The following is a 24126-nucleotide window of genomic DNA, read 5'->3' as shown; positions in this document are numbered from 1 at the left end:
TATAAATCGGTATGAAGCCAAGCAATAATTTAGGAATTTGTATGATTTCATCCACGTGGCAAATGATGGGAGTGAATTTAAATAAGTGAAAAAAAGTAACTTATAGTGCATAAAAAGGTGAGAAAACGAAAGAAATGACATGTTTTTTAAAATACCAAATAGAAATAGAATACAATGTATTTTAAGGAGGATAAACATTGGGTAATAGAAAGGTATAATTCAGACCTGATCTATCTCAATAATATTTTGAATCTTCTCTACTGTGAGAGGTGATGATTGTACTCGTTTGATTTAGTAATGTATTTTTTTTTAATAATATTAGCTTTTGAGAGCCTTCTCTCATTATTTCTCCTTGACATATGAGATTCTTTCCTTTGTTGTTTTTGTTAAGACTGATGATTGCACATAACTAATTTTAGAAAACAACTCTTCCTTTAACTTCAACAATGTTTAAGTATTAGATAAGAATTTACGATGCATGTGCACGGCATAATTTTTATAAAATATTCTATAAAAAAATTTCATCTCCTGATATCAAATTTATGATAAGTTTAGATGTTTCGATAAGATTAACTCCGAATATTTGATGTGTCGAATTTATTATAATAATAATATTATTATAAAAAATAGGATAAGTAACGGTAACTGCGGCAGGAGAGTACTTTAGCTCTCTGAAAACTTGTTATTGTTTAGTTAGTGAGATTTCGATTGTTCCAATTCAATTGATTGGTCCATTGCATATAAATGATACACACTAGAGTGGGCCCTACTTAAATTAAAATCTTGCATGATTTGCTCGCGAGACAGCCAACTGTTCAATTCATGGTTGGGATAAAGCTAAGAAATCCACATAACCGTCACAACGGTCGAAACGGGGAGACGATCACGGTCCCTGACATACCGAACGATTTAGCTTAGGATCACCCCTTCATTCACAGCTCCGAACGCGATACGGACTGTTCGATCGTGATCCGACGGCCAAGATCTCGCATCGGATCACCTACTAGGTCTTTCCGCGAACCGAAACGCGGCCCGAGGAAACGACGGCGACCGGAAAGCCCTATCCGGTAATTTCACCGCTCCTCACGCGGCTCGCACGTGCTATTTAAGGGTTTTGTTCCCCGGTGGGTAGGGATCGCTCGTCTTCCCCTGTCCCGCGAGCAGAGCGCTCTTCCTCTCCCCCGCTTCCTGTTGCGACCTCTCTTTCGCCGACCCTCTTCCGCCTCATTTCCTGTCTTGGTCGATCCCTCGTCTCCAGTGGTGGGCTCCTGAGGTTAGGGTTCCGATTCGACCCCTTCTTGAAGCGTTTTTTGCTGTCTGCTTTCGTTTTCGAATTCGAAACTGGCCAATGCATACTTTGATCGTCGAAACCGACAAAAGCTGTGGGCTATGATTGCCTTGTGCGGATCGTCGTTTAATGGGTTATCTTTTGATCCCGGGCTGGTTTTCTTGATGCTAGGGTTTGGAAATGCGCCCCCTTTTTGGGTTCTGTCTTGGTTTTGATTAATCGTTGTGTGACGGATAATGCTGGCTCGATAGCAGAGGTGGCAACGGGTTATGGATTCGAAAGGAGATGCGGCTGCGATCACGCCGCTGCGGACCAGCGACCGGCTCCGGCAACGACCAAAGTACTTCGGCCGGCCTTTCTTGTACTATAAGCCTGTGATAAGGAAGAAGATCAAATCCAAGAAGAGGACTGCAGCTTCCCAGATTGCAAAGAAGCTGCTTAGGCCGAGGAACCACCCTGTTCAGATGCCCCCTCCGGATGTAAGAGCTTCAGCACTGGATTTGTGTATTATGTTATTGACACATAGAATCTTACACGTTATGAAGTCATATTTTTAATGGAAACCAGTCACCGCTTCAGTGTCAGTGGTTGTTTTTGTGAAACTGCAGATAGAAAGTTTTGGTTTCATGACACACAAACACTTTTGAGTATCCAACAGGATTTGAAAATGTAGTAGTTGAAACTTGAAACCATGTATTTCCTTCCTTGTAGTGGTACGTTACCTGTATGCAATGGATAATGATCAGAAATGTCTAATGCAAGAACATATTGCAAATCTTTAAGGAGTGAGAATGCTCATATTATAGAACCGGTGAGTGCAGGAACATGCCTGTAATTTACATTATTTGCATGTGATTTGATTGCTGACTCAGCTGAAAAATAGTATGCAAGTCGTGCTAATTGACACGTAAAACCAAAAAAAGGCGGAGTTTCCCCCCCCCCCCGGCCCAACTAAAACATATAGGTTTTTTTTTGTCTTAAGATTTATTAGGAGGATGATGGTTGATATTCATGTTATATCTTGGAAAAAAGGATATGTAATTGCTTGTATTTTTGTGGAATTTTACAACTGATTTAGACTCTGAGCAGTAACTATTTTAATGATACACTGCATGCATAATTATGAAGGGAAGACAAACTTGTATAACCACTTTCCCAATATTTCTAAGGCTTACAACAATGCTTTTACTAATCATATGATATAGCCCATAGATACAGAGTTTGGACTGTGAAGCCAACAACAGGGAAGTGGCAGAATACAGATCCCGCATTTTTAATATACAATATTTCAAAAGAAGATATCTTTTGAGTCTTTTTTTTTATTATGGAAGTCAAGGTTCCTTTAAAGTTTAAATATTATTTAACTCCTGTAATTTCTTTATTGATGATTCTTTCAAAACAGGTTTTAGGAAAGGCAACATGATAACTGTATGATAGATGGTCGTATTTTGATGCTTTAAATCTGATTGCTTAAGACTTTGTTGTGGTTGTCAGTTCACAGTAACCAATGTAGAACATAAAATTGAATCAAAGGTCTCAAACAATTACAACTCTTGCTTTGCTGAAATTTTTTGAATTATCTCAAGTACAGTATCAAATTACCAACAATAGCAAGATTCTGGTTGGAACTCTTCTGAACTTAATTGCCTAGTTGATTTTCTCGATGCATGAGTATATTTGTTTCAACACTTAACATTTAGATACTTTAGAGCAACTTTCCTTCTTTTAGACACCTAGTTTCCTCCTTGTTGGAAACTGAGTGCATCTGTCTATGCCCATTTGCTTATCCATTAGGGAGGTATCAATGATAGACCCCAATACATTGTCTTAAACTCCTTTTCTCCCCAGTCTTGAGGTTTTTGTTGTTTCTAGGTTTCACTAATCTCTTCTCTTAAAGCATGTGCAATGTGGTTCTGACTCTCTTTGGCGGATGGGTAAATTGTCTTCTGCTTGAACTCTTCCTCCACCAGACTCTTTAATCAAATCATGTGCAATATGGGTTCTTCCTCTTTTTAGTGGATATATACATTGTGTTATAGCCGAATTCTCACTCTAGGTAAACATGATATTGGAATGCTCTGTTCTCTATGGTCGACTTTTTATATTATAAACATCTATCTATTTGCGAAATTGTTTGGGTTGCTTCTTATTGCTTGCTCCTGTAGTTTCCTTGATTTCATTGCTGTTTTTATTGTTAATTTTTAAGTTCTTCAGTTTGAGGTCCTTGAATCATCAATCAGTGGCAACATTTAGTGTTGTGTCAAACTACAAAAATAGGAAAATGTTGCCCATGAAAACTTAAAGAAGGTTTTGCTTACGAACAATTTGCCATTGTCGATCACAAGCCTGGATAAAGAAGGTGAAGGGTTGTATGAGGCCACTGACAACCATATGACGTTGCAATTTAATCTTAATTTTTTTAAGTATTTTGGTTTGTTCAATGTAATCAGGATTGATGAAGATATTGTTTATATGGTAAAAGCTGGGTGGTTAAAGTGGAAAGGGGTGTCCAAAATTTTTTGTAATCGTTGGTGCTCTTTAGATTAAAAGGAAATTTTATGATATAGTTGTTAAGCCATCCTTGTTTTGTGGTTATGATTATTAAGCGGTGAAAAAGCAACATGTACAGAAAGTTTGTGACTAAGATGAGCCTAGTGAGATGAATAGACAGAGTTACTAGGACAGATAGAAAAAGAGTATTCTCATTTGTGAATAATTAGTCGTAATTCCGATAAAAACGAGGGAGAATCATCAAGGATGGTATAGACATATTCTAAGGAGATCTGTAGATATTATAGTTAGATGAAATGAGTTAATTAATATTAGTGGTGAAGGAGGGGTAAAAAAAGACCTCCAAAGACTTGTTGATTTAGGACCTAAGAGGTAAAGACTTCATTTTTTTAGTTATTTTCATTAGAAATTGCTCAGAGGAATATTTTCAAGTTTCCTTTTAGTCTTCCTTGTTGATTGAATAGTCAAAACTACCTCTGCCATACATCAAATGATGGGGACTTGTTGATTTGTTCACTCTGATGGTATTGATTGTGATTAGGTGGGGAAAAAAATTGTGACTAGGAATCTTGTGACTGCACCATTTTTTTTCAAAAAAATTCTAGCAAATATGCGACTCATGTTGCTCTTGTAAGATCCTTACCAACTTTGTTTTATCCAAGGTTTTCTAAGTACCAATCAGACCAGATGTACTAACTGCTGTTTGTTGTTTGACCAAGTACTTGTATTTATATGTATAATCAATATTGGTACTTATACCATTCAATTATAATTTTTATTATTTATAAATGATACTGGATGGTTGGTACACCATCTGGTATATGAGTTTCATGCTAATCTGATAAGTTATTTAACCATTACTAGACTGGTTTAAACCTTGATTGTGCCAACTATTTATAATTTCTTGTCTAGAACATTAGGTGATCCATTCACTAACATGCTATTCTTTCCAGAATTCTTTCTGTTTTGCTAATCTAGCATCTTCCTGACTCAGATTATCTGCTTATTCTTTTGTGTAGTCTATTGCAGCAAACTTACGGCGCTCTACCAGAAAAAGAAAGATTTCAATAAACCTGGAAGACTATGAAACAGACACTTCAGGAACAGAAGATGATGATTTAATGGTAAGATTCTAAACCTGCCGATGCACATAGTCTTGATCAAATTCAGTGTTTAACATGGTTAGTGATCTATTCGTACCTGGGCGCTGATTTGTTTTTCAGGCTCCCCGGTATCGTTCTTCAAAAAACAAGGCAGAGAACAATGCTAGCCATGATGAAGCATCAACCTCTCCAAGGAACAAAAAGATTACAAAGACTAATTCCCTTCCCCGCCGTGAGGGTTTACGACCTAGAAGACTGTTGAGTCGGAGAAGAGCACAACCTTATGAAGAATCAGAAGAAGACCAGGATAGCTCTGAAGACCAGGCTGCCGAGGATGAAACGGAAAATGGAAATGACACAGAGGAGGATGCTGGAAATGAAGAGGATGGTGATGGGGGAGATGAAGTAGCAGGAGATGGGGATGATGAAGATGGTGAGGAAGAGCAGGAAGGAAGGAGACGATATGACTTGCGGAAACGTTCTGAGAATCATAGATTATCTAGTGAGAAGGAGGGAAAAGAGAGGCCCCGATCCCCCCGTAGAGTACTTCATCATGGTATGGGCTCCAAAAGCAATAGGTATCTAAGAAAAGGTGGATCTCGAGTACATAGACGTCATCGGCTTTCATTGCCTGATGATTCTGACGATTCCCTTCTTGTGGACGAAATGGACCAAGGTCCCTCTATTCCTTGGACACGCAACGGAAGCAGAAGTGGGACACCATGGCTCTTGGGTGGTCTAGACATGCACGGTGCAACAGCCTGGGGACTAAATGTTGCTGCATCTGGTTGGGTTTATCAGGGTGACAATATTACTTATCTAACTTCCGGTATTCAAACAGCTGGGCCAAGTTCAAAGGGAGGGGCAGACATTCAGCCGTTACAAGTTGATGAAAGTGTGAGTTTTGAAGACATAGGGGGTCTATCAGAGTACATTGATGCATTAAAGGAAATGGTATTCTTTCCATTACTGTATCCTGATTTCTTTGCCAAATATCACATAGCTCCCCCGAGAGGAGTTCTGCTTTGTGGTCCTCCTGGCACCGGAAAAACATTAATAGCTAGGGCATTAGCATGTGCTGCTTCAAAGGCTGGTCAGAAGGTTAGCTTTTACATGCGTAAGGGAGCTGATGTTCTCAGCAAATGGGTTGGAGAGGCAGAAAGACAACTGAAACTGCTTTTCGAAGAAGCTCAAAGGAATCAGCCCTCAATTATTTTTTTTGATGAGATAGATGGCCTTGCTCCAGTTAGATCCAGCAAACAAGAGCAGATTCACAATTCTATTGTTTCAACATTACTTGCTTTGATGGATGGACTTGATTCTCGTGGACAGGTTGTCCTGATAGGTGCAACCAACAGAATTGATGCCATTGATGGAGCGTTGCGCCGCCCAGGGCGTTTTGACAGGGAATTTGTTTTTCCTTTACCTGGTTACGAGGCACGTGCTGAAATATTGAAGATTCACACACGAAAGTGGAAGGAACCTCCATCAAAAGAGCTAAAGATGGAACTTGCAGCTAGTTGTGTGGGGTATTGTGGAGCAGATCTGAAATCTTTATGCACAGAAGCTGCTATCCGTGCTTTTCGTGAGAAGTACCCCCAAGTGTATACTAGTGATGACAAGTTTGTGATTAATGTTGATTCCATAAAGGTTGAAAAACATCACTTCTTAGAAGCCATGTCTACGATTACTCCTGCTGCTCATAGGGGATCTATTGTGCACTCCAGGCCTTTGTCTTCAATTGTTGCTCCATGTTTGGAAAGACATCTCCAAAGAATAATGAAGCATGTATCTGATATTTTTCCTTGCCTTCCAGCTGTAGATGTCAGCAGGCTATCTGTTCTTTCCTTTGGCTCTGCACTTCCTCTTGTTTATAGGCCTCGCCTTCTGATATATGGGGATGCAAGTGCTGGATTGGTATAAATCTTAAGAACTTTAATATTTTGACATTATATGTTATGTTGGATGCTGTTGATAAAGCAGTTTTAGCTTGACAGGACCATGTTGGGCCTGCTGTCCTACATGAAATGGAGAAGTTTCCTGTTCACTCTCTTGGACTTCCATCTCTTCTATCTGATCCTAGTGCAAAGACACCAGAAGAGGCTTTGGTGCATATATTTGGTGAAGCAAGAAGAACTACTCCTTCTATACTCTACTTACCTCAGTTCCATATTTGGTGGGAGACAGTGAGTACACAAATCCATAATGTAGTTCTACCAAGATGAGATTTGCTGGTTGCAAATAGAATTAAGATGGATAATTATATGGTTTTTTATTTCTGCAGGCACATGAACAGCTTAAGGCTGTTTTGATGAGTCTTTTAGAGGAATTGTCTTCCAATCTTCCAATTTTACTGATAGGAACATCTTCAGTGTCCTTGAGCAAAATGGATGAAGACTCCACTTCCATCTTTGCTCTCTGTAATGTGTATGCTTTCTAATCTTTATATTAAAATACTGCATTTTCTTTTTGTTTCGTGGATTTGGTAAGACTCTATCAGGAAGGATAATGCATTTAGGTCCTCAAGTATGAAAGAAGAAAAAAAGAATAAATAAATCTTGTCTGGCATCACCGTATCCTCGTTTACCAGTAGAACACTAACTTTTTGCACTACCCTTCCCATTAGTGATTTCAAACAATAACTTTTTGCTATGATGAATAGTTATGGCCAACCAATTTGGGTTTCCAGCAAGAAATTATGAAGATACTAAAAAAGCTAATATCTGATTAAGGTTATAATAGTTTAAGTTTTGCATTTCATATTCTGCAAATTCTAAATTGGTGATGCCTTGATGGTGCATCAACAAGATACAAGTCAGTTGAATTGCTGATAATTTTACTGGAAGACTCAAGGCGGTTCTACATTGAAAACAATTAAATTTAGAGAAATGCATAAGTTTATGTTGACTATGTTGACTATATAATGAGGCGCTTGCTATCTTGCATGACTCAGTATATTAGTAACTGAGCATTACCAATCACTTCCTCAGTGGAAAGAGATGGTTGACAATATATGTTGCAATTTAAATACAGCAGATTGATTAGAAGCAAAGACTATGATATATTTTAAAATGAAAATGATTAAAGTTAATCTCCAAGATTTGTATGTTTTCCAGTATAATGGCCTTTGGAGGTGTCACTTTTCTATAGACAAGTGAGAAAATAAAAGGTACTTGTATCATTGATTGTTGCCTGAATTACATTCATTGAATGGATGAGTTTTGAGGGGGGTGGATTTTTTCCAACTAAGATGGTCTTGAGAATAACTTTTGTGGCACGGCATTTTTCCCAAAATTTTAAATATTGTCGAGATTGTAAGGGTATAACAAAATTTATGCCGTTTTAGGATCAGACCATGGATAAGATTGAGGATCTTGAGATTCTTTTTTCTTTAAAAACTAAATTGCCAGAAAATTTTATAGAAAAAAAACATAACATTTAAATATTAGTTGCTTGTAAAAGAGAACTGTTTACGCAAGTCATAATTATTTCAAATTAGTTAGCTCTATTTATGTTTATAAAATATTCTTTTCTTCAAAGCTTTTTTCTTATAAATAACCATGTTATTTGTAAATTACAAAAAAATCATTTGAAGATGAACATTCCTTGAAAACTAGATCTCCTTGTTGTTCTTTGCATTTAATCTTAAACAACAAATTGTCTTTATTCTCCTCTTAGTTCTCCTGTGCCATTGGTGTAGGTGTAGAATATGAATTGGAACACTTCTTGAGAACTAGATTCTCCCTCCCTCCCTCCCCCACTCTCTCTCTCTCTCACTTTCTCTTTTGCATTAACTCTTGAACAAACAAATTGACTTTGTTCTCCTCTACCGTTGGTGGTGTAGGTGGCTCTACACTGTTGTGAGACCATGAAATTGAATTTCAGGTATGAACCCATACTGGTCCATGCCTGGACTTGTACGGTCTCCTCATGTGAACCATGGTACCAAAAAATGCCTCGAAAATTGGAAAAAAAATAAAAAATCCTTATCTTTTAGATGGTTGTTTTCTAGATTTGTTGTCTTGTTTTATCCTTTATGAATATCTACGTGAGTTTGATCTTAAGAGATGAGAAAAGATGCTTCATATGTTCTTGTTAGGAAAAGTTATTCTATATGTATTGTCATCTTTTGAAGAGTTTTATTTTGAATAGGTATCAAGTGGACAAACCGACTGCAGATGACAGGTCACGCTTTTTGGAGAAATTGGTTGAAGATATCTTGACTCTTGAAGTTGATGAGTCAACAAGCAAATTAAAAAAAGTAACATCTCTTCCAGAACTCCCCAAGGCCCCTCAGGAAGTGAGTGGTCCAAAACCTTCAGAGCTTCAGGCAAAAGCAGAGGCAGAGCAACATGCCCTTCGTCGGCTGCGGATGTGTCTCCGGGATGTTTGTAATAGGTCCGTCTCTCAACTCCTGACTGTGTAGGACTACTGGGACAAACATTATACTGTCATAGAAAAAAGAACTGTTGAGGGGTTTTACTTTGACAATTTCAAGTGACAGAGTGCATTGAACCTACCTTATAATTTAACTAACGAATATGTGGTTTACCAAGCATGTACAGGCTTGGCTTGATAATCAGCATTACTTGTATACATTTTTAGCCAATAACTTTTCACTCCAATTTAGTTGCATATATCCAAGAATGTCACACAATTGGGATCAAATAGGCAAGGATTTATACAATAAATCACTGTTTTTCGTTGATAAATTTTCACTTCAGTTTAAGTTACATAATACATACACCAAGGAATTCCCTGGGATTGGGAACTTTTAGACAAGGACCTAACTATATCTGTTCATGGGCACGTAGGCACTGACCAAGATGTGGCCTCATGTCATGTCCATGACAATCCCATTTGTGTAATGACCATTAGTAGGTGGGCATGAGCTTGACACGGCTCCATATGTGCTGCAGCCTCGCAGGTATATTACCACCGTAACATGACTTACATGGTCTTGCAATAATGGATTTGTTCTGTGCTCGCAGGATTCTATATGACAAGCGATTTAGTGTGTTCCATTATCCAGTCTTGGATGAGGATGTGCCTGACTATCGTTCGATTGTTCATAATCCCATGGATATGGCCACTCTGTTGCAGCATGTCGATTGTGGGCAGTATCTCACGTGTGCAGCATTCTTGCAAGATATTGACCTTATTGTGGCTAATGCCAAGGTAAAATATTCAACTTTTGTTTTCTGCCAAGTGTTCTGTCTGGATCTAAAATTATATAAATATTTATATCTGATTTCTTAACTTTGCTGTGGGGTATATATTTGCTGTTCTATATGGTACTCATAATACCAATTGTGGACTTTTTTTAATTTGTATAATTCTGATGCTTACTATTTGTATAGACATATAATGGAGATGACTACAATGGAGCTAGAATTGTCAGCAGAGCTTATGAGCTTCGAGATGTGGTATTTTCCTTTTTTCTCGGTATCTATAGTGCTAAATAAACAGATATCTCGAGTATATTGTCAATACTTCTTGTTGAATTTTTGTTTTATGTTTAGGTGCAAGGTATGTTGTCACAGATGGACCCAGCTCTAGTCTCATTTTGTGACAACATTGCAGCACAAGGTGGTCCATTGTTATTTGCAGATGATGTGGAAGAGTTGAATGTTCCAACAGCACCTGTTGTTCAACTGGCTAACGTTCCTAGAACAAGTGCTCAACTTTGTAATGTTCAGCCAGATGTAAATCTGGCACAAAGTTATGAAGCAATAAAACTGCCAAAGAAAAACACCGACCATACAGGTATCTGGATCTTGTTATTTATTATTGATGCACTTCTTGGACATGTTTTTTAGGAAATGATGATTATTAAGTTTTTTACTGATTTTTTGTCCATCATGCACCAAGGACTTTTTTTGTGTTATACTATTACATGTTCAATCTTTGGGTGACAAAGACTACACAAAGGAAGCTTGATGAGATTCCTCTAAGCTTCAAAGTAATTTTAGATGTTAATAACATACAAATCATTACTTGCGCCAAGTCCTTTTGAGGATTGAAGAGATTCTGTAAGGTGAAACTTTTGGTATAGATAAAACTGGAGAAAAGGGATTCTGACCCTTGAGATCAAAAGTGACTTTGGGAAAACGAGAGGGCTCCTTCATGTTTTTATGGAGCTTAAAACTTGATATTCTTCTGTTTTCTTCAGAATCTACTTTGAGCTCATGTATGCTTGATTTTTTTAATAAATCTATTTTGTCATCGGCATAGGAGACCTGGGCATCATGTTGGTTGGACCAGCTCGAGGCAGGGCTACTGGTGGTTCACCCACACATTGCCCATGTCCATAGTTAAACACAGCCTATCCTTGTAATTTTGAATTGATGATTGGGTCAAGGGGATGCCCAAGTGGCATTTTTTTTCTGCTTGGAGAAAGGTAAAGGTGGAAAGGGGCAGAGGAAAGGATCTGCAAGAGGCAAACAAAGTGGGGGAGAGCGAATAGGTCTGCTAAAGGCAAAAAAGGTCGGTGCTAAAGACATTTCCATGGTTTAGAATTAAGAGGTAGTGAGAGGAGATGGAAGGGGTGTCCTAAAAAATCATAATGAGTTGATAGCTCATTTTTTTCATTACTCAAGCTGGAAAAGAAACAACAAGAAATGGTTTTAGAGAATATTGGGAGTATAATTATGCACTTCCTGGTTGAGGACCGGTTAACAAGTTTTTTAAATCTTCTGGAGCACAACTGCTTTTGAATAAGGACTAGAAAATTTGCAGGTATGCATATGTTTTCATAGTTAACAATAAAATTTTACCAACATTCTATTTGAATCCCCAGTCCAGTGATTTAGACCGTAATTGTGCCATTATGGTTTAAGAGTAAATAGCTGTGAAGGAAGAAAAATACAAGCATCTTTTCATTTGGCAATCTTTTTTTTCATCCACATGAATATTACAGCTTGGAAACCCAGAGCAATAACTAACACAGAATGCTTGGTAAGTTATTCTTAGTCCACCAAATGTTAGAAAATATAAGATTATCTAAAATAAAGCAGTGCTTAACTACGAACTAAAAGAAATTTGAATAGGAAAGGATTTTTCATACTTCCTAAATTGTCTATGAAAGCTGAAGGTCCTTGCTCCTGAACAAATTTTTAGGTTCCTAGCTTTTTGCAGACTGGACTGTGCTACGCTGTGCCATGGACAACCTTTGTATCATGCATCTATTTTGAATGTTATTCAACATTACTGAGCAGGTCATGGCATGTTGTGTTGATTTGTATTGTGTTGGCATGGCCCTGTAGTGGGCCATACTATGTCAATTAATGGGCCTTGAACCATTCTGACATGTGGATCATGCTGGCACAGCTCAGTTTACATCTACCTGCAAGGTCCTGCTATGTCAGATTATGAGCCCTAAGAAACTCCGCCACCGCAACCCGTTTTACTTCTACCTTCAGTGCCATGCGATGATGGCTTGTGGGCCTCATCCAGCATGTTGACATGCCCACGCAACCTTGTTTACCTCTACCAATTCCTCCTGTCCTTGTCGATCAGATGGATTTTGTTGTGTGTTTGTTCCTCATAACAACTTGTTTTGTTCATCATTATAGTTCTTTTATTGTTTCCTTTACTAATTTGTGTTTGGGTTGGTCCAAAAGACATGCATATGCTACTAAGTTCTTTCTAAATCATGATCAGCTTTTAATTTTCATTTTTTTTTTATTTTGATGATACCTCTGTTCTTAATTTTAGTTACAGGTTGCATTTCCTCTAATGGTGACCATAATACCTATTATTTAGAAGAAATTGAACTATACATCTTAATTTACAGTGTACAAAACAATAATAGATCACCCTGGTGCACAAGAATTTTATTTAAGTTGCATTTGGTTGATTTTGTGATGAGAACATAGTGAGATTTTTCTGATCTATGGTGGTTATAAGAAAAATCAAATGGGCATTTGCATTCTTGACTACTATGAATGAACGTGTCCTGAAGCTCCCTTGTTGGTAGCAAATGAGTTGCAAAATTCAGAGGCAAACGCATCAGGTGTATGTGCAAAGTGCAATGCGACACCTCCTTGAGGAAGCATGTGGAGGAATAAAGCAGTTGCTCATCAGCCAAAAAGTAAGAAAAAGCAAAGAAAGCTAGATACATCAACATTCAGAAAAGGGCATCTTCTGGTGGTGATCTTGAAAATCAAGCATCCTGGATCCTCCAAAATAATAAAATGTCTCTGTTATAATTCTACTCGAAAGTTGGACCAGTAGACTCCTGTTATATCTGCTTGCAAATTTGGTTAAATGGTTAAGGACGAGAGTCCTAACAGACACATGAGATATTAGGGGATATGAGTGTCACTGATCTGTTTATTTGGATGTTATCTTAGTACATTCGTGCAAGTTTCTGTGAGCATTTTTATCTCTGCTCGCCTTATTCCTGCTCCCTGTTCGTGATCGTTTTAGCAAAATGACTTTGTAATTAGCTTTACCAGTATGAGGGATTCTATTAGTTTTTTCAATTGTTGTTTTTTTCTCAAATTACTGCTTCTTTGAAAGTAAAGGCAAAACAATTTATTGTGTAGTGTTGACACTAAGATCTATGTTTCTTGTATTCCAGGCTCAGGCAGGGAGGAGAGAGGTACTGCTGAACCTGATCAGATAAAGGTCAGCTCTCATCCAGGATTCCAAGAACCAGATAGAAATGGTCCATGGAGACAACCAGAAAACCACACTAATCGCGGACCAGCAGAAGTATCGGAGGCAGCTTTCAGCCAACCGGCCAATGAAAACATTGATGATGCGACGAAGGCCGATGCAGACATATCTGAGCAAATTGATTCTGTGAAGAAGCATCTCATCGAGCGAACGGAAGGCTATGGAGTGCCACAGCTTGAGCGGCTCTACACCCGAGTGATGAAAGGTGTGATGGCAGCAGGAAGTCAACATAGAGAAGATAGTAGGCAATTGGTTTTGGATCATCTTTTGAAATTTGTTGAGGACGACAAAAATTTTTAAGCAATAAGTTTCTCTTTTTTTCTTAGTCTTGTACATCGGCTTATTCATCAAAAAAAAAAAAAAATTCTTCTTCTTTGCCTTTCTTTATGCAATATGTTCTATGTGCAGAATGAGCATAGACCAGTTGATGAACGCCTTATATGACGTTGTGATCCATCCATCAGTAGCCTTGTCCTCACTTGAGATCTAAAGGTCGCACGCAACAGTTCTGTACTCGCGAAGTTGTCCGTTCTGTTATGTCTGTGTAATTTTTGATTTATGCTTCGACAAAACGATGATGATCATTTGTTCTCACCTTCCATCTTCTTTATTCTCATGTTCTATTGGATCGTAAGAGGACGAGTTGAGTTTTAGTTAGCAAGAAATGCCAGTTTTTAGAAAAAGTAAATTGAAGTTGGTAAGATTATATATATATATATATATATATATATATATATATATATATATATATATATATATATATATATATATATGTGACCAAATAATAATTATGAGCACCACAGGGTCGTCCTAAGATTGCTGGGGGTGGGGGGTTGGCATTTAGTGCCATGTGGTGGTCCGTCCCGCAATTATTGGGTGATGACGAACAGCCACGTGAGTAGGTGGGCAGTTCTCGTCCCGCTATAACATAAACACCCGGGCCCGCGTGGCCCCCATCGTGCTCCTCGCATCGTCATCGCAACATGATGCGCATGCATGTCGTATGGCCACATCGCTTGCCGCCACCGCCGCCTCAATCGCGAATGAGACGAAGGACATGGTGTTCGGCGGAGCGGTGGAATCTTCCGGATCTAACGCGTTGGGTTACGGTAATATTTCGCAGGTTTCACCTTCGATTAAATCCGATTAAATTTTGAGGACTTGGAATACGTGATATACATCTAATAGCCCTATTGTGATGCGACAAATTTAAAGCATTATAAATAGCTTAAAAGGAGGAGGATTTATTGGAATGAGTCGATCACGGATATCTTAGATAGTCGAGTATTAATTCTAAATCGCATAACTCCCTTGAAGAAAACAATAGAAAAGATTGGTGGAGTGCAAGAAAGAGCGAAGGACAACAAGTGTGCAACCTCATGACTCCATTGTCGTTGTTGTTTCTCTCACTTCAGTCTCTTAGTGCAATGACAAGTAGATGCTTTCGGAGAACAATGAGGTGGACTTGGATTGGGTTAATAATGGAGAAACAATCGATGAATGCAACTGCGATGGCATCGAGGAGATGGGGTCGATCGAAAGAAGAACTCGTCAGAACCACGTGTGTTGATACTTGGAAGAGAGGTAAAGGTTCAACAGCCATGCATCCAATAGAAAAGTTCATGGGAAACTATCTGCCTTATCAGAATATAAAAAAAATCCTTTTTTGCTGCTTCACTTCAGATCAGATCTGATACTATATCGAATGTAATATTAACCAAAGATCTGATATGTACTACTTCTTGATCTACTGATGAAGAAAGATATTGTACATAATAACATTTCTTTTTTCGTTATAAAATGAATTTACTTGTAGGGAAAACAAATATATGTGTATCTCTATCTTCCACTGTGTTAAAGCATCATTGAGAGCATGATTTGGGGGAACAATGATCACTTGTTGCTTCACTCTTAGGTAGTATCAAGCTTCTTTCCAAAGGCCAAAGGGCACTCACTTACTTCAATAATTGCTTCTCTCCTTGGGTCCTTGTTTATCATCAATGGAGGAGGCAATTGATTATTTGCTTCTTAGTTAAGCCATTATCAGGTTATATTCACACAAATCAAACTTGCTTCTCACATGTGAATTATAATTTTAATATTCCACTCTATTGATACTTACAGTTGAATATTCCACTTGGTTGATACTAACAGGGGTGCAAAAGCATGCAGCTTTTTTCTTGATATCTAATCCTGTTTTCACAAGATTTGTCTTGGGATAAGATTTATCATGAATGAAGAACATAAAAAAAAATATTTTTTTTTAATGCTTTCAAAGTGGGAATAAGATCATCAATTAAAGGAATCATTTGCTTCATTGCTAATCATCATGTTATTTTTACATAATAAACCTTGCCTCTCACATGTCAACTAAAATTTTAGTATTTCACTTGATTGACACCAACATCTCAGCTGGTGAACCAATGCTTCAAAGGAAGCATGCATCCTATTTCTTAATATTTCAAAAATAAAGTAATATATAAAATTTAAAGTTAAAATAAATAATCTTATCGCTACGAGAATTACATACTGACAATGTCACGTCGAACATGAATCTTAACTCATCTTAATATATAACTAATTACGTATAAGTGATTTGATAGTTGCATGACGATAAAAGATCAATATAGTCGACTTAAAACAGTAAAAACATCAACCAAAATAATCCTTATTTGTAACAAGATTCATCTTGAACTAAAAACTTGGTCAATATTTTTTATTCCCTTGGAGTTGAGAGGACAAGTTCATGTGTGCCGACTGATCTGGCTCCGAACATTGTGAAGGATCGGCCGGGCAGCTTTAGATTCTTGCCCATAGACAGCTTGTCGCCGGAGAAGGTTGAGACGACGAAAAGGATGCCATCTCCCACATCCATCTCTTCACCAGCCTTAAACCACATTGTTGGTCTCGTATGGTCCCTGCACTCTGCTGGCCTTTCTTCCACCTTCAAAGATGTTCTCTTTTCGTGGTCAAGCCACATCTCTCAGCCGCTTCTTCAAAGCTGGATGTCCAAATCCTGTGGTTAGCAGTGCTCCCGAATGGATCATGATCGAGCAATCTTTGTCTGCTGGAAACCTCAAGTCTTCGGAGATGGGAAGAAAGGTTCCCCCTCTGTGGTTGGTAGAAAGAAGTAGGACAGGATTAGCAGGAAAAGGAGGGGGCATCAGAACCCTTTTAGTCCCCACCTGTGCTTCACTCTTACGATTTGGAAGATATATATATAGAGAAAGTTGGATCAAAATTTACCGCATGCCACTGACAAAAACTCGGAAACGCCAGCACGACTTACGTGACGAAACATCCCACGCCACTGCGCAGTTCGGCCGCAGCGGTGCAACACGTGTGTGGTCCACCTGGGCGCACCACGTGGCTGGGACCCGCCAACCCCTTGCGACTTCCCCCACCACATGCCGTTGGATCACCGAACTCGCAACCCCAAACACGAAATCGAAGACCCTCGAAATATTTCTTCACCTCTCTCTTCTACCTCCAAACTCTACCAGTTCTGTGATTGGACAACGAGTGACTTGGCTGTAGCGTCGTATCAAATCAAAGGAGGGGAGAACCGTATCGCCCGTCACATGCCTCCCATGACCATGCATTCCCCATCACCATCATCATCATCATCATCATCATCATAAGTGAACGCGTTTAAAAGCCGACGCGCATCACCGAGGGAGAGGAGCGAATCGTTCGAAATGGAGTCCCCTGTTTCGATGCCCTCGAGCCCTGCTGCTGAAGAGAGTGGGGAGATGGAGGTGGAGGAGCCGATGGTAGCGCCCATGGAAGAGGAAGAACGGGAGGAGGTGAATGCCCACTGGAGGGGGTGGAGGGAGCGCGAGCCGTGGCCGCGGAAGAGCGGCGGGGTGATGCTGGAGGGGTACGTGGACGCGGGAGACGGCGGCGACTTGGCGTCGGGTGGCGTCGCTAGGACGAAGAGCTTGACGGATGAGGACTTGGAGGAGCTCAAGGGGTGCCTCGACCTGGGGTTCGGGTTCAGCTACGAGGAGATCCCCGAGCTCTGCAACACGCTCCCGGCGCTGGAGCTCTGCTACTCGATGAGCCAGAGATTCTTGGACGAGCAGCAACAACAGCAGCTATCGCTAGATCGTTCCTCCTCGAGCGAGTCCATGGATCTGTGCCCGTCGCCCCCGTCTCCTCCCATAGCCAACTGGAGGATCTCCAGCCCAGGTTATAAAAATAGCTCCCGCACCCTCTCTTCGCTTCCTTTTCGAAGGATTCCCTTCTGTTCGTCGTAGACATACGCGGAAGGTTCGATTTTTGCCTCTCCGTGTAGGATTTGGAGCAATCCTCGATTACGGATGCTTCATATTCCTCATCTGGTTTGAGCAATGGCAAGAACAACTAAAATTTCCCCCTACGATCCACCGATCGGGCCCTTCGTCTCTCGGTGTCTTCGTATTCCGTTGGAAAGATCTGATCTTTTTGACCATTGAAGTAATCTTGCTGAATTCAGATTTCACTTCTAATTGTTACAGGAGATGATCCAGATGAAGTTAAAGCAAGGCTGAGGTATTGGGCTCAAGCGGTGGCTTGTACCATTAGGTTATGCAGCTGATACAAAGGCTGCATCTTTCTTGACCGCTTCTGGTTGTGAGAGGAACGAATCCGTCGGAGTCGAACACCGAGCCCATCTTCGGCAGAGTGAATCCATCCTCTGTGCCTTCGGATGCCGCTGTACTTTTGCCGGAGAGAGTTCCTCGTCGCAGTCCCACACGGAGGCCGGAAAGAGAGGAATCGTACTCTGTGTCGAGGGAGAGCGAGACACTAATGTTGGAAGTTGCCGTCCTGTAGAAGCTATGTATTTCTCAACGTTTCATGTATTATTGTAAATATGAATAAAAAATATTATTTTTTCATGCTGGTTGATGAAAACCAAAAGACATGCTACTACTTGTTACTCGATTCGGTTTGGAGAACCCCATTCGATCAACTTCATTTTTGCATAGATCGATCGTTGAACAAGTATTTGAACCGTCTTCGATCATATCAGAATATTTCTTATGTATGCATATTCAGATTAAATCATCCGAATATTAATTTTTATGAAAATCAATAATCGAGCGAGTATTCGAATCACTTTCGATCATATCGAAAAATTTCTTATGCATACGGATTCGATTTTCATTTTAAATCGTAACTAAGTCATATGAGTCGTACAAATAGATATTAACATAGCTGGTGAAGACATTGATAGTTTATCGTAAGATCTTGATTTAACACTCGTAAGATTCTGATTTAAAACTTGTTTCATCACTTATCCTTGGATAAAAAAAAACTGATAAGGGTTCGGTAATCAAAATTTTGTATCATGATTTATAGATGCCATTAATTTGCACAGAACTAGCGAGGGTCCCAAGAACTATATGGTAGCAATCACATTGATTACATGGGATATATGATTGGTGTAACAAATATCTATGGATGACAACGCTGTATGACACTGGCATTAATTGTTGTGATATATGCTCATAGAACTAATGTTACACCGGACAGAAGCATGTAGATTGTGCTGTGATTGTACTCCTTGCATTCAATGTTGATATTTGCCCATCATAGCTTCACATCTGGAAATTATGATGTGAAGCTGTCATGCTGTTGTTGATCGTTACATGCAACCAATCTGCATTTGTGTTCTTGATATGATATGAAAGAGCAATCAACACCTTTTCAAGACAACCTAATTCTCATGTACCTAAATTTGGCCAGTCCATGAACAGAAAGTTTCAGATCTCCCTGGTGGAATTAAATATTTCCAGAACTCATTTTTGACAAAAAAAAAAAAAAGACAAGACAGCACCACAAGATGGTTTTATCGGTGATAGAAATTGCATCACCAGTGTCACTGGTAAATGGAAACTAGAGAAGTGGTTTTAACCTACATTAGAGATGGCTTCCTCGCATGTCTGTGGCCCAAGTGTGGATTCTGCTTCAGGAAAGCTTGGGGCTTTGCAAGTCAAGCCAAGGATTTTAAACATCATTTGGTCGGCATCGAAGTCGTTGTTTGGGGTTGTCAATAATTTCTCTCCTGTGAAAATGGAATTGGCGCCAGCCAAAAAGCACAGTGCTTGCTCGGGCATCGAGAACCGAACCCTTCCGGCGGATAGCCTCACCATTGCCCTTGGCATCACAATGCGAGCCGTGGCGATCATCCGAATCATCTCCCAGATCTCAACAGGCTGAAGGCAAAGCAAGGGTCAGGAGGGTTAGACGCGTGATGCTCAAAGAGATTCATAATGCATCGTAGAAATTAATGGCGATCGTCATGAAATGCATTAGCACAAAGTCAAGCAGGAACATCTACAGAGATGCATTAGCACTACACATGAAATGAGGTCATAAGTTTACTTGCAAAGCATGTTTTAGTCACTATTTACAACAAATATAACCACTGAGATACAACAGACTGATACCATAATGAAGCAGTGAAGAATATTATTTTCCTGCACACAATTATGTGAGGCCAATAAAACCAAATACATCGAAAAGAAGATACGACCTTTTGATCTTGAAGAGGTGTACCCTTAACGGGAACCAAAGCGTTGATGGGAACACTCTCAGGGTGCATAGGGAGGGTTGCCAGGGTATGCAACAGCCCAACACGGTCCTCCTCTCCTTCTCCAAGGCCTATAATTCCTCCTATTTAGAAAAGAATAGGATTTTACCAGCAAGAAATGAGATATAAAAAATTACCACCCCAACATGGTGCATGTCTTTAACATTTTGGCGAGAAGATAAACGTTCCAACTCAGTCATTGAGGGAAGCAGGAACATAAGAGTTTTCAGTGGCATAGTCAAACTTTACATCACTTCTACTAATGGCTACAATAGTGAAAACCAAATTTAGTAAATATTCCTAACCACATCTGCAGCAAATATTAGCTTCTCAAATACATTGATTGGTTTGAATTTTATGTTTATCAAAGGTGAGTTCAGATGATTGTCGATTAGTTGCTCTACGGAAACAAATGCTGCATTACCTGAACATACACTAATTCCTGCCTCACGGACATGCTGAAGTGTTGCCAATCTTTCGTCATAAGATCTTGTGGTTATGATGTTGGGGTAGTACTCTCTTGAAGTATCTAGATTATGATTGTAGGCTGTGAGCCCTGCTTTCTTAAGCTCCTCTGCTTGCTGCTTCTCTAGCATGCCCAAGGTGCAGCATACCTCCATACCCATGGCCCTACAGACATCAATTACTTTGATATACTATTCGTGCAAAGTTTTTGGATGAAACAAAAGATGTGGAACAAGATCTAGCCAAATTATTAAAGATATTCCAAACATAGAAATGACACCATTACCATGAGAAAGAGATCTATTGAATTCGTACATTTTCCACCAACACGAATATTAATGCATCAGACATCAGAATCAATGAAGAATTGCCAACATACAATGTATGCAAGCAACGATGATTGTGAAAGATACAGAATTCTATTGGTTAAAGAGAATCTTTGGGAGAGTACATATATCAGGTGATCTAGTATAAGTCTTGTAACACATACCTTATCTCACTCACATATTCAAGGATCTGGTTAAAATTGGTCTTTCTACCAAATGTATCCCTCCATGCAGCACCCATGCAAAAACGTGTGCTTCCAGCCTCTTTTGCCTGCAAATATCAAAGAGAAATTGAAGTTGTGCCAACAGATTCAACATGTTGATGGCAACCATAAAGAAAAAAACAAATGGAAACTCAATTAGCAGAGACCTTATTAACCACTATGGAAGGTCAATGCACAATGAATATCATGGAAAATTTGTTCTAAAAATTTGAAGCTAGATGAATAATCATGTTAGGGTGACTGATTTCTGGATCAGTATATACTGAGCATCTGGTTCATCAAATCAGCATGAAAACTTTGGAGATCACCAACAGCAACAAATTTACAATGTTTTCACAGGATCTATTAACAGTAACACAAGCTTCAACTTAACAATTTCCAAAACCTATTAATGGTATAATCAAACCATGTACCTCTCCCACCCAACCCCCCATCCCTTTGTATTCTTGGCATGTCATGGATTTCACAACTCACTCAGTAAAGGAAAACAAAAGAAAGAACTTTCTAGTTAGATGTCCTTTTCCAAATTCAATAAATCCTTGAAGGTTCGGCACTTTGGTATTATTTGTTGTTTCTAACTGACAATCATATATACATATACATGTCAAATTGCAGTATAGTGGCTTTACTATGCACAAGTAGTGGATAAATTTCTTTGCCAACAACTAATATTTCTCTGGAGAAGACTCCCAATGCTGTGATCATCATCATTGTTAGATCCTTATTCTTAAAAAACAAAAGAACAGATAGCCATGTTAGTTGGATATCAGAACTGTTCTAAGGGTCAGATTCAGATCCTTAATGATTGATGAGTTTTGGAACAATAGTGGTTTCAAATGAACAACATTTCTTTGATAAGTTACAGCACTAGAATTAAAAGTAGGCAATAATCCATAGATTTTGTTACTAGTAATATAAGTCATTTTAAATGAACTGTTGGACCAGAATAAAAGTCCAGCTGGTATAGATTACTTTAAATTTCTCCTGTCACATCTGACTTATGTATCAGAGTATGCCCAAATTTTAACACTCCTAAAGAAAATAAAAAAAATAATCCAAAATTTTAAAGGACAAAGAAGCCCACAGTTATACACTAGTCAGTGCAGATACTGAAAGTCATTATGGGATAAGACACATTTGCATGGCTGTGATAAAATATGTTTAAAATAGGACAAGATTCCATGTAGACTGTGCCTTGTATCAGAAAAGGTACTGGAAATTTTTTTGGCATGTTTTCTTCCTTAATCAATCTAACCATAAAGGAGATGACTAGTAAGAGCATTGACTAGATGCTACCAATTACCAAACAAGATACTTTTGCACAGCATTCACAAAACTAAGTAACAAATTGACGTGCATAAGAACTTTTCACTACCAAATACATATATTTGATGTATCAATTTTAGTTATCAGAATGTCCAAAAAGTTTACCTTCTTTGCTGCCTCCAAGACAGCATCCTTGTTCATCAGCTTTTGGGCTTTCAAACCAGTATCATACCTTGATGACTGGGGACAATACGAACAATCTTCAGTACATCCACCGGTTTTTATGGATAGAAGAGTGCATTGCTGCACTTCCCGAAACTTATGGGTATGCCTATGGACTTGAGCCTGCAAGAATCGACGGATTCATTTGAGAAACAAGGCCAAATAGAGTCTAATAATTAAAAATACTCGGAGAAAAGAGATGTCTAAATGTTCAAAGAGAACACTGAATACAGGATAGGATAAAATAATTTGTCTCTGGTTCATTGTATAACTATCCATTAAAGGTGAATGAACATGTATAAGCCATATGCATCGCATATCTTCTTCCATTCCTTTTCCCACCTAGTCTCACTTTAATGTGATGGGATGTCCAACAAGGAAGAGTTTTTCCATGGCATGCACTTCAGTATACCACCAGTTAATTAAATGTAAAAACAATATCCCAACCAACTAGATATTTGTGATCATATCTGCATGCCGAGACTTGGTCCGAATATGATTTACGGTTAAGATGAATCACAAAACATGAGGAGACCAAAGCTCTCGATGACATGGAGTTAGGCTCAATCTAGCAATTCTTACTAACCATCCATGGTCGAAATTAACACTTGCATTTTTTACTAAGATAATGTAATGAGCACCCGATCTAGCAATTAAACAAGAATCAATTGGTTAGCCAGGCTGTTACTTGCATGATATAGATCGTTGCTCACCGATCTGTCCTCGAGAAAGGGAGTAGTAACTTGTCCAGAATATTTGAGACACATCAATAATAGCCTTGGTAGCTATAGCTACAATCTTGTATGACATATAAGAGACTTACTCTTGTATGTTCCTTGCTACTCCTACTTACTAAAAACCACCGTTCAATTGAAACAGCTAACAACTTCCATGTTATGCTAAGGATTAAACATGTTCAGAACAACAATTTCAGCTCTTGACATTAATTCCACGCCACGCTTGGCAAGACCTACATGAGACACTTCAAAGGACCAACTTTATCAGCTGGAATAACAACCGAGAGTACAAGGAGTTCGGTTCTACGTACACATTTCAAAAGGGCACAGATAATCGAATCATTTAGGAGATCAGTAAAGCGTCTAGGGAGAGGAGGGCGTACACCGTGGAAGAGGAGATCGAGGATGGGGGAGTCGTAGATGGATTTGATCTCGTCCCTGCTCCAGTCGTTCCTGGGTCCGTCTCGGATGGTCCTCTCGGTCTCCACGGCGGCGGCGGAGGCAGACGCGGTGAGGGTGGAGAAGGAGGGGCCACTCAGCGCCGCCAGCGGGCGAAGGCGCCAGCGGAGGTGTCGGATCAGGATCATCGTCGCCGCCGCCGCCGTCGCCCTCTCGCAGCTTCTCTTCCTCGCACGGCGCCCTCGGAGCGCGTCCACAAGTGCAGGAGGACCAAGTATATAGGAGAAGGCAAGTAAGACTAGGCGATGAAACCAATGCGAAGATGA

The 24126-nt window shown here is 39.3% G+C and overlaps 3 protein-coding genes across 5 annotated transcripts; 2 read left to right on the top strand and 1 right to left on the bottom strand.

Annotated features, from left to right (window-relative positions):
• The first annotated feature begins 1143 nt into the window (after positions 1-1143).
• On the top strand, positions 1144-13957 carry LOC135582504 (ATPase family AAA domain-containing protein At1g05910-like). 3 transcript variants are annotated; one of them, XM_065175404.1, is made up of 11 exons: positions 1144-1273; positions 1460-1767; positions 4819-4923; positions 5023-6819; positions 6900-7088; positions 7187-7329; positions 9055-9300; positions 9894-10080; positions 10263-10328; positions 10425-10668; positions 13487-13957. In XM_065175404.1, exons 2-11 carry the CDS (start codon positions 1558-1560, stop codon positions 13882-13884), a joined length of 3585 nt encoding a protein of 1194 aa, XP_065031476.1. In that variant the 5' UTR covers positions 1144-1273; positions 1460-1557; the 3' UTR covers positions 13885-13957. The 3 variants fall into 3 exon arrangements, with proteins under 3 accessions (XP_065031476.1, XP_009382926.2, XP_065031477.1); XM_009384651.3 differs by having other exon boundaries at positions 1152-1273; positions 1543-1767; XM_065175405.1 differs by lacking the exon at positions 1144-1273 and having other exon boundaries at positions 1641-1767; positions 4829-4923.
• Positions 13958-17251: 3294 nt separating this feature from the next.
• On the top strand, positions 17252-18464 carry LOC103970739 (uncharacterized). Its single transcript, XM_009384649.2, has 2 exons — positions 17252-17775; positions 18084-18464. The coding sequence occupies exons 1-2, from the start codon at positions 17283-17285 to the stop codon at positions 18161-18163; spliced, it is 573 nt and encodes a 190-aa protein (XP_009382924.2). The 5' UTR covers positions 17252-17282; the 3' UTR covers positions 18164-18464.
• An 854-nt stretch (positions 18465-19318) lies between these two features.
• Positions 19319-24104, bottom strand: LOC103970738 (biotin synthase, mitochondrial). The gene is made up of 6 exons (XM_009384648.3): positions 23785-24104; positions 22608-22787; positions 21117-21223; positions 20586-20791; positions 20105-20244; positions 19319-19784 (listed from the first exon to the last, which is right to left on the bottom strand). Exons 1-6 carry the CDS (start codon positions 23986-23988, stop codon positions 19479-19481), a joined length of 1143 nt encoding a protein of 380 aa, XP_009382923.1. The 5' UTR covers positions 23989-24104; the 3' UTR covers positions 19319-19478.
• Positions 24105-24126: the final 22 nt, after the last annotated feature.

This window comes from Musa acuminata, chromosome BXJ3-11, assembly GCF_036884655.1.
Source record: "Musa acuminata AAA Group cultivar baxijiao chromosome BXJ3-11, Cavendish_Baxijiao_AAA, whole genome shotgun sequence".
NCBI classification, from domain to species: domain Eukaryota; kingdom Viridiplantae; phylum Streptophyta; class Magnoliopsida; order Zingiberales; family Musaceae; genus Musa; species Musa acuminata.
The sequence above is the reverse complement of the archived record's forward strand: the minus strand, read 5'-3'. Positions and strand labels throughout refer to the sequence as shown.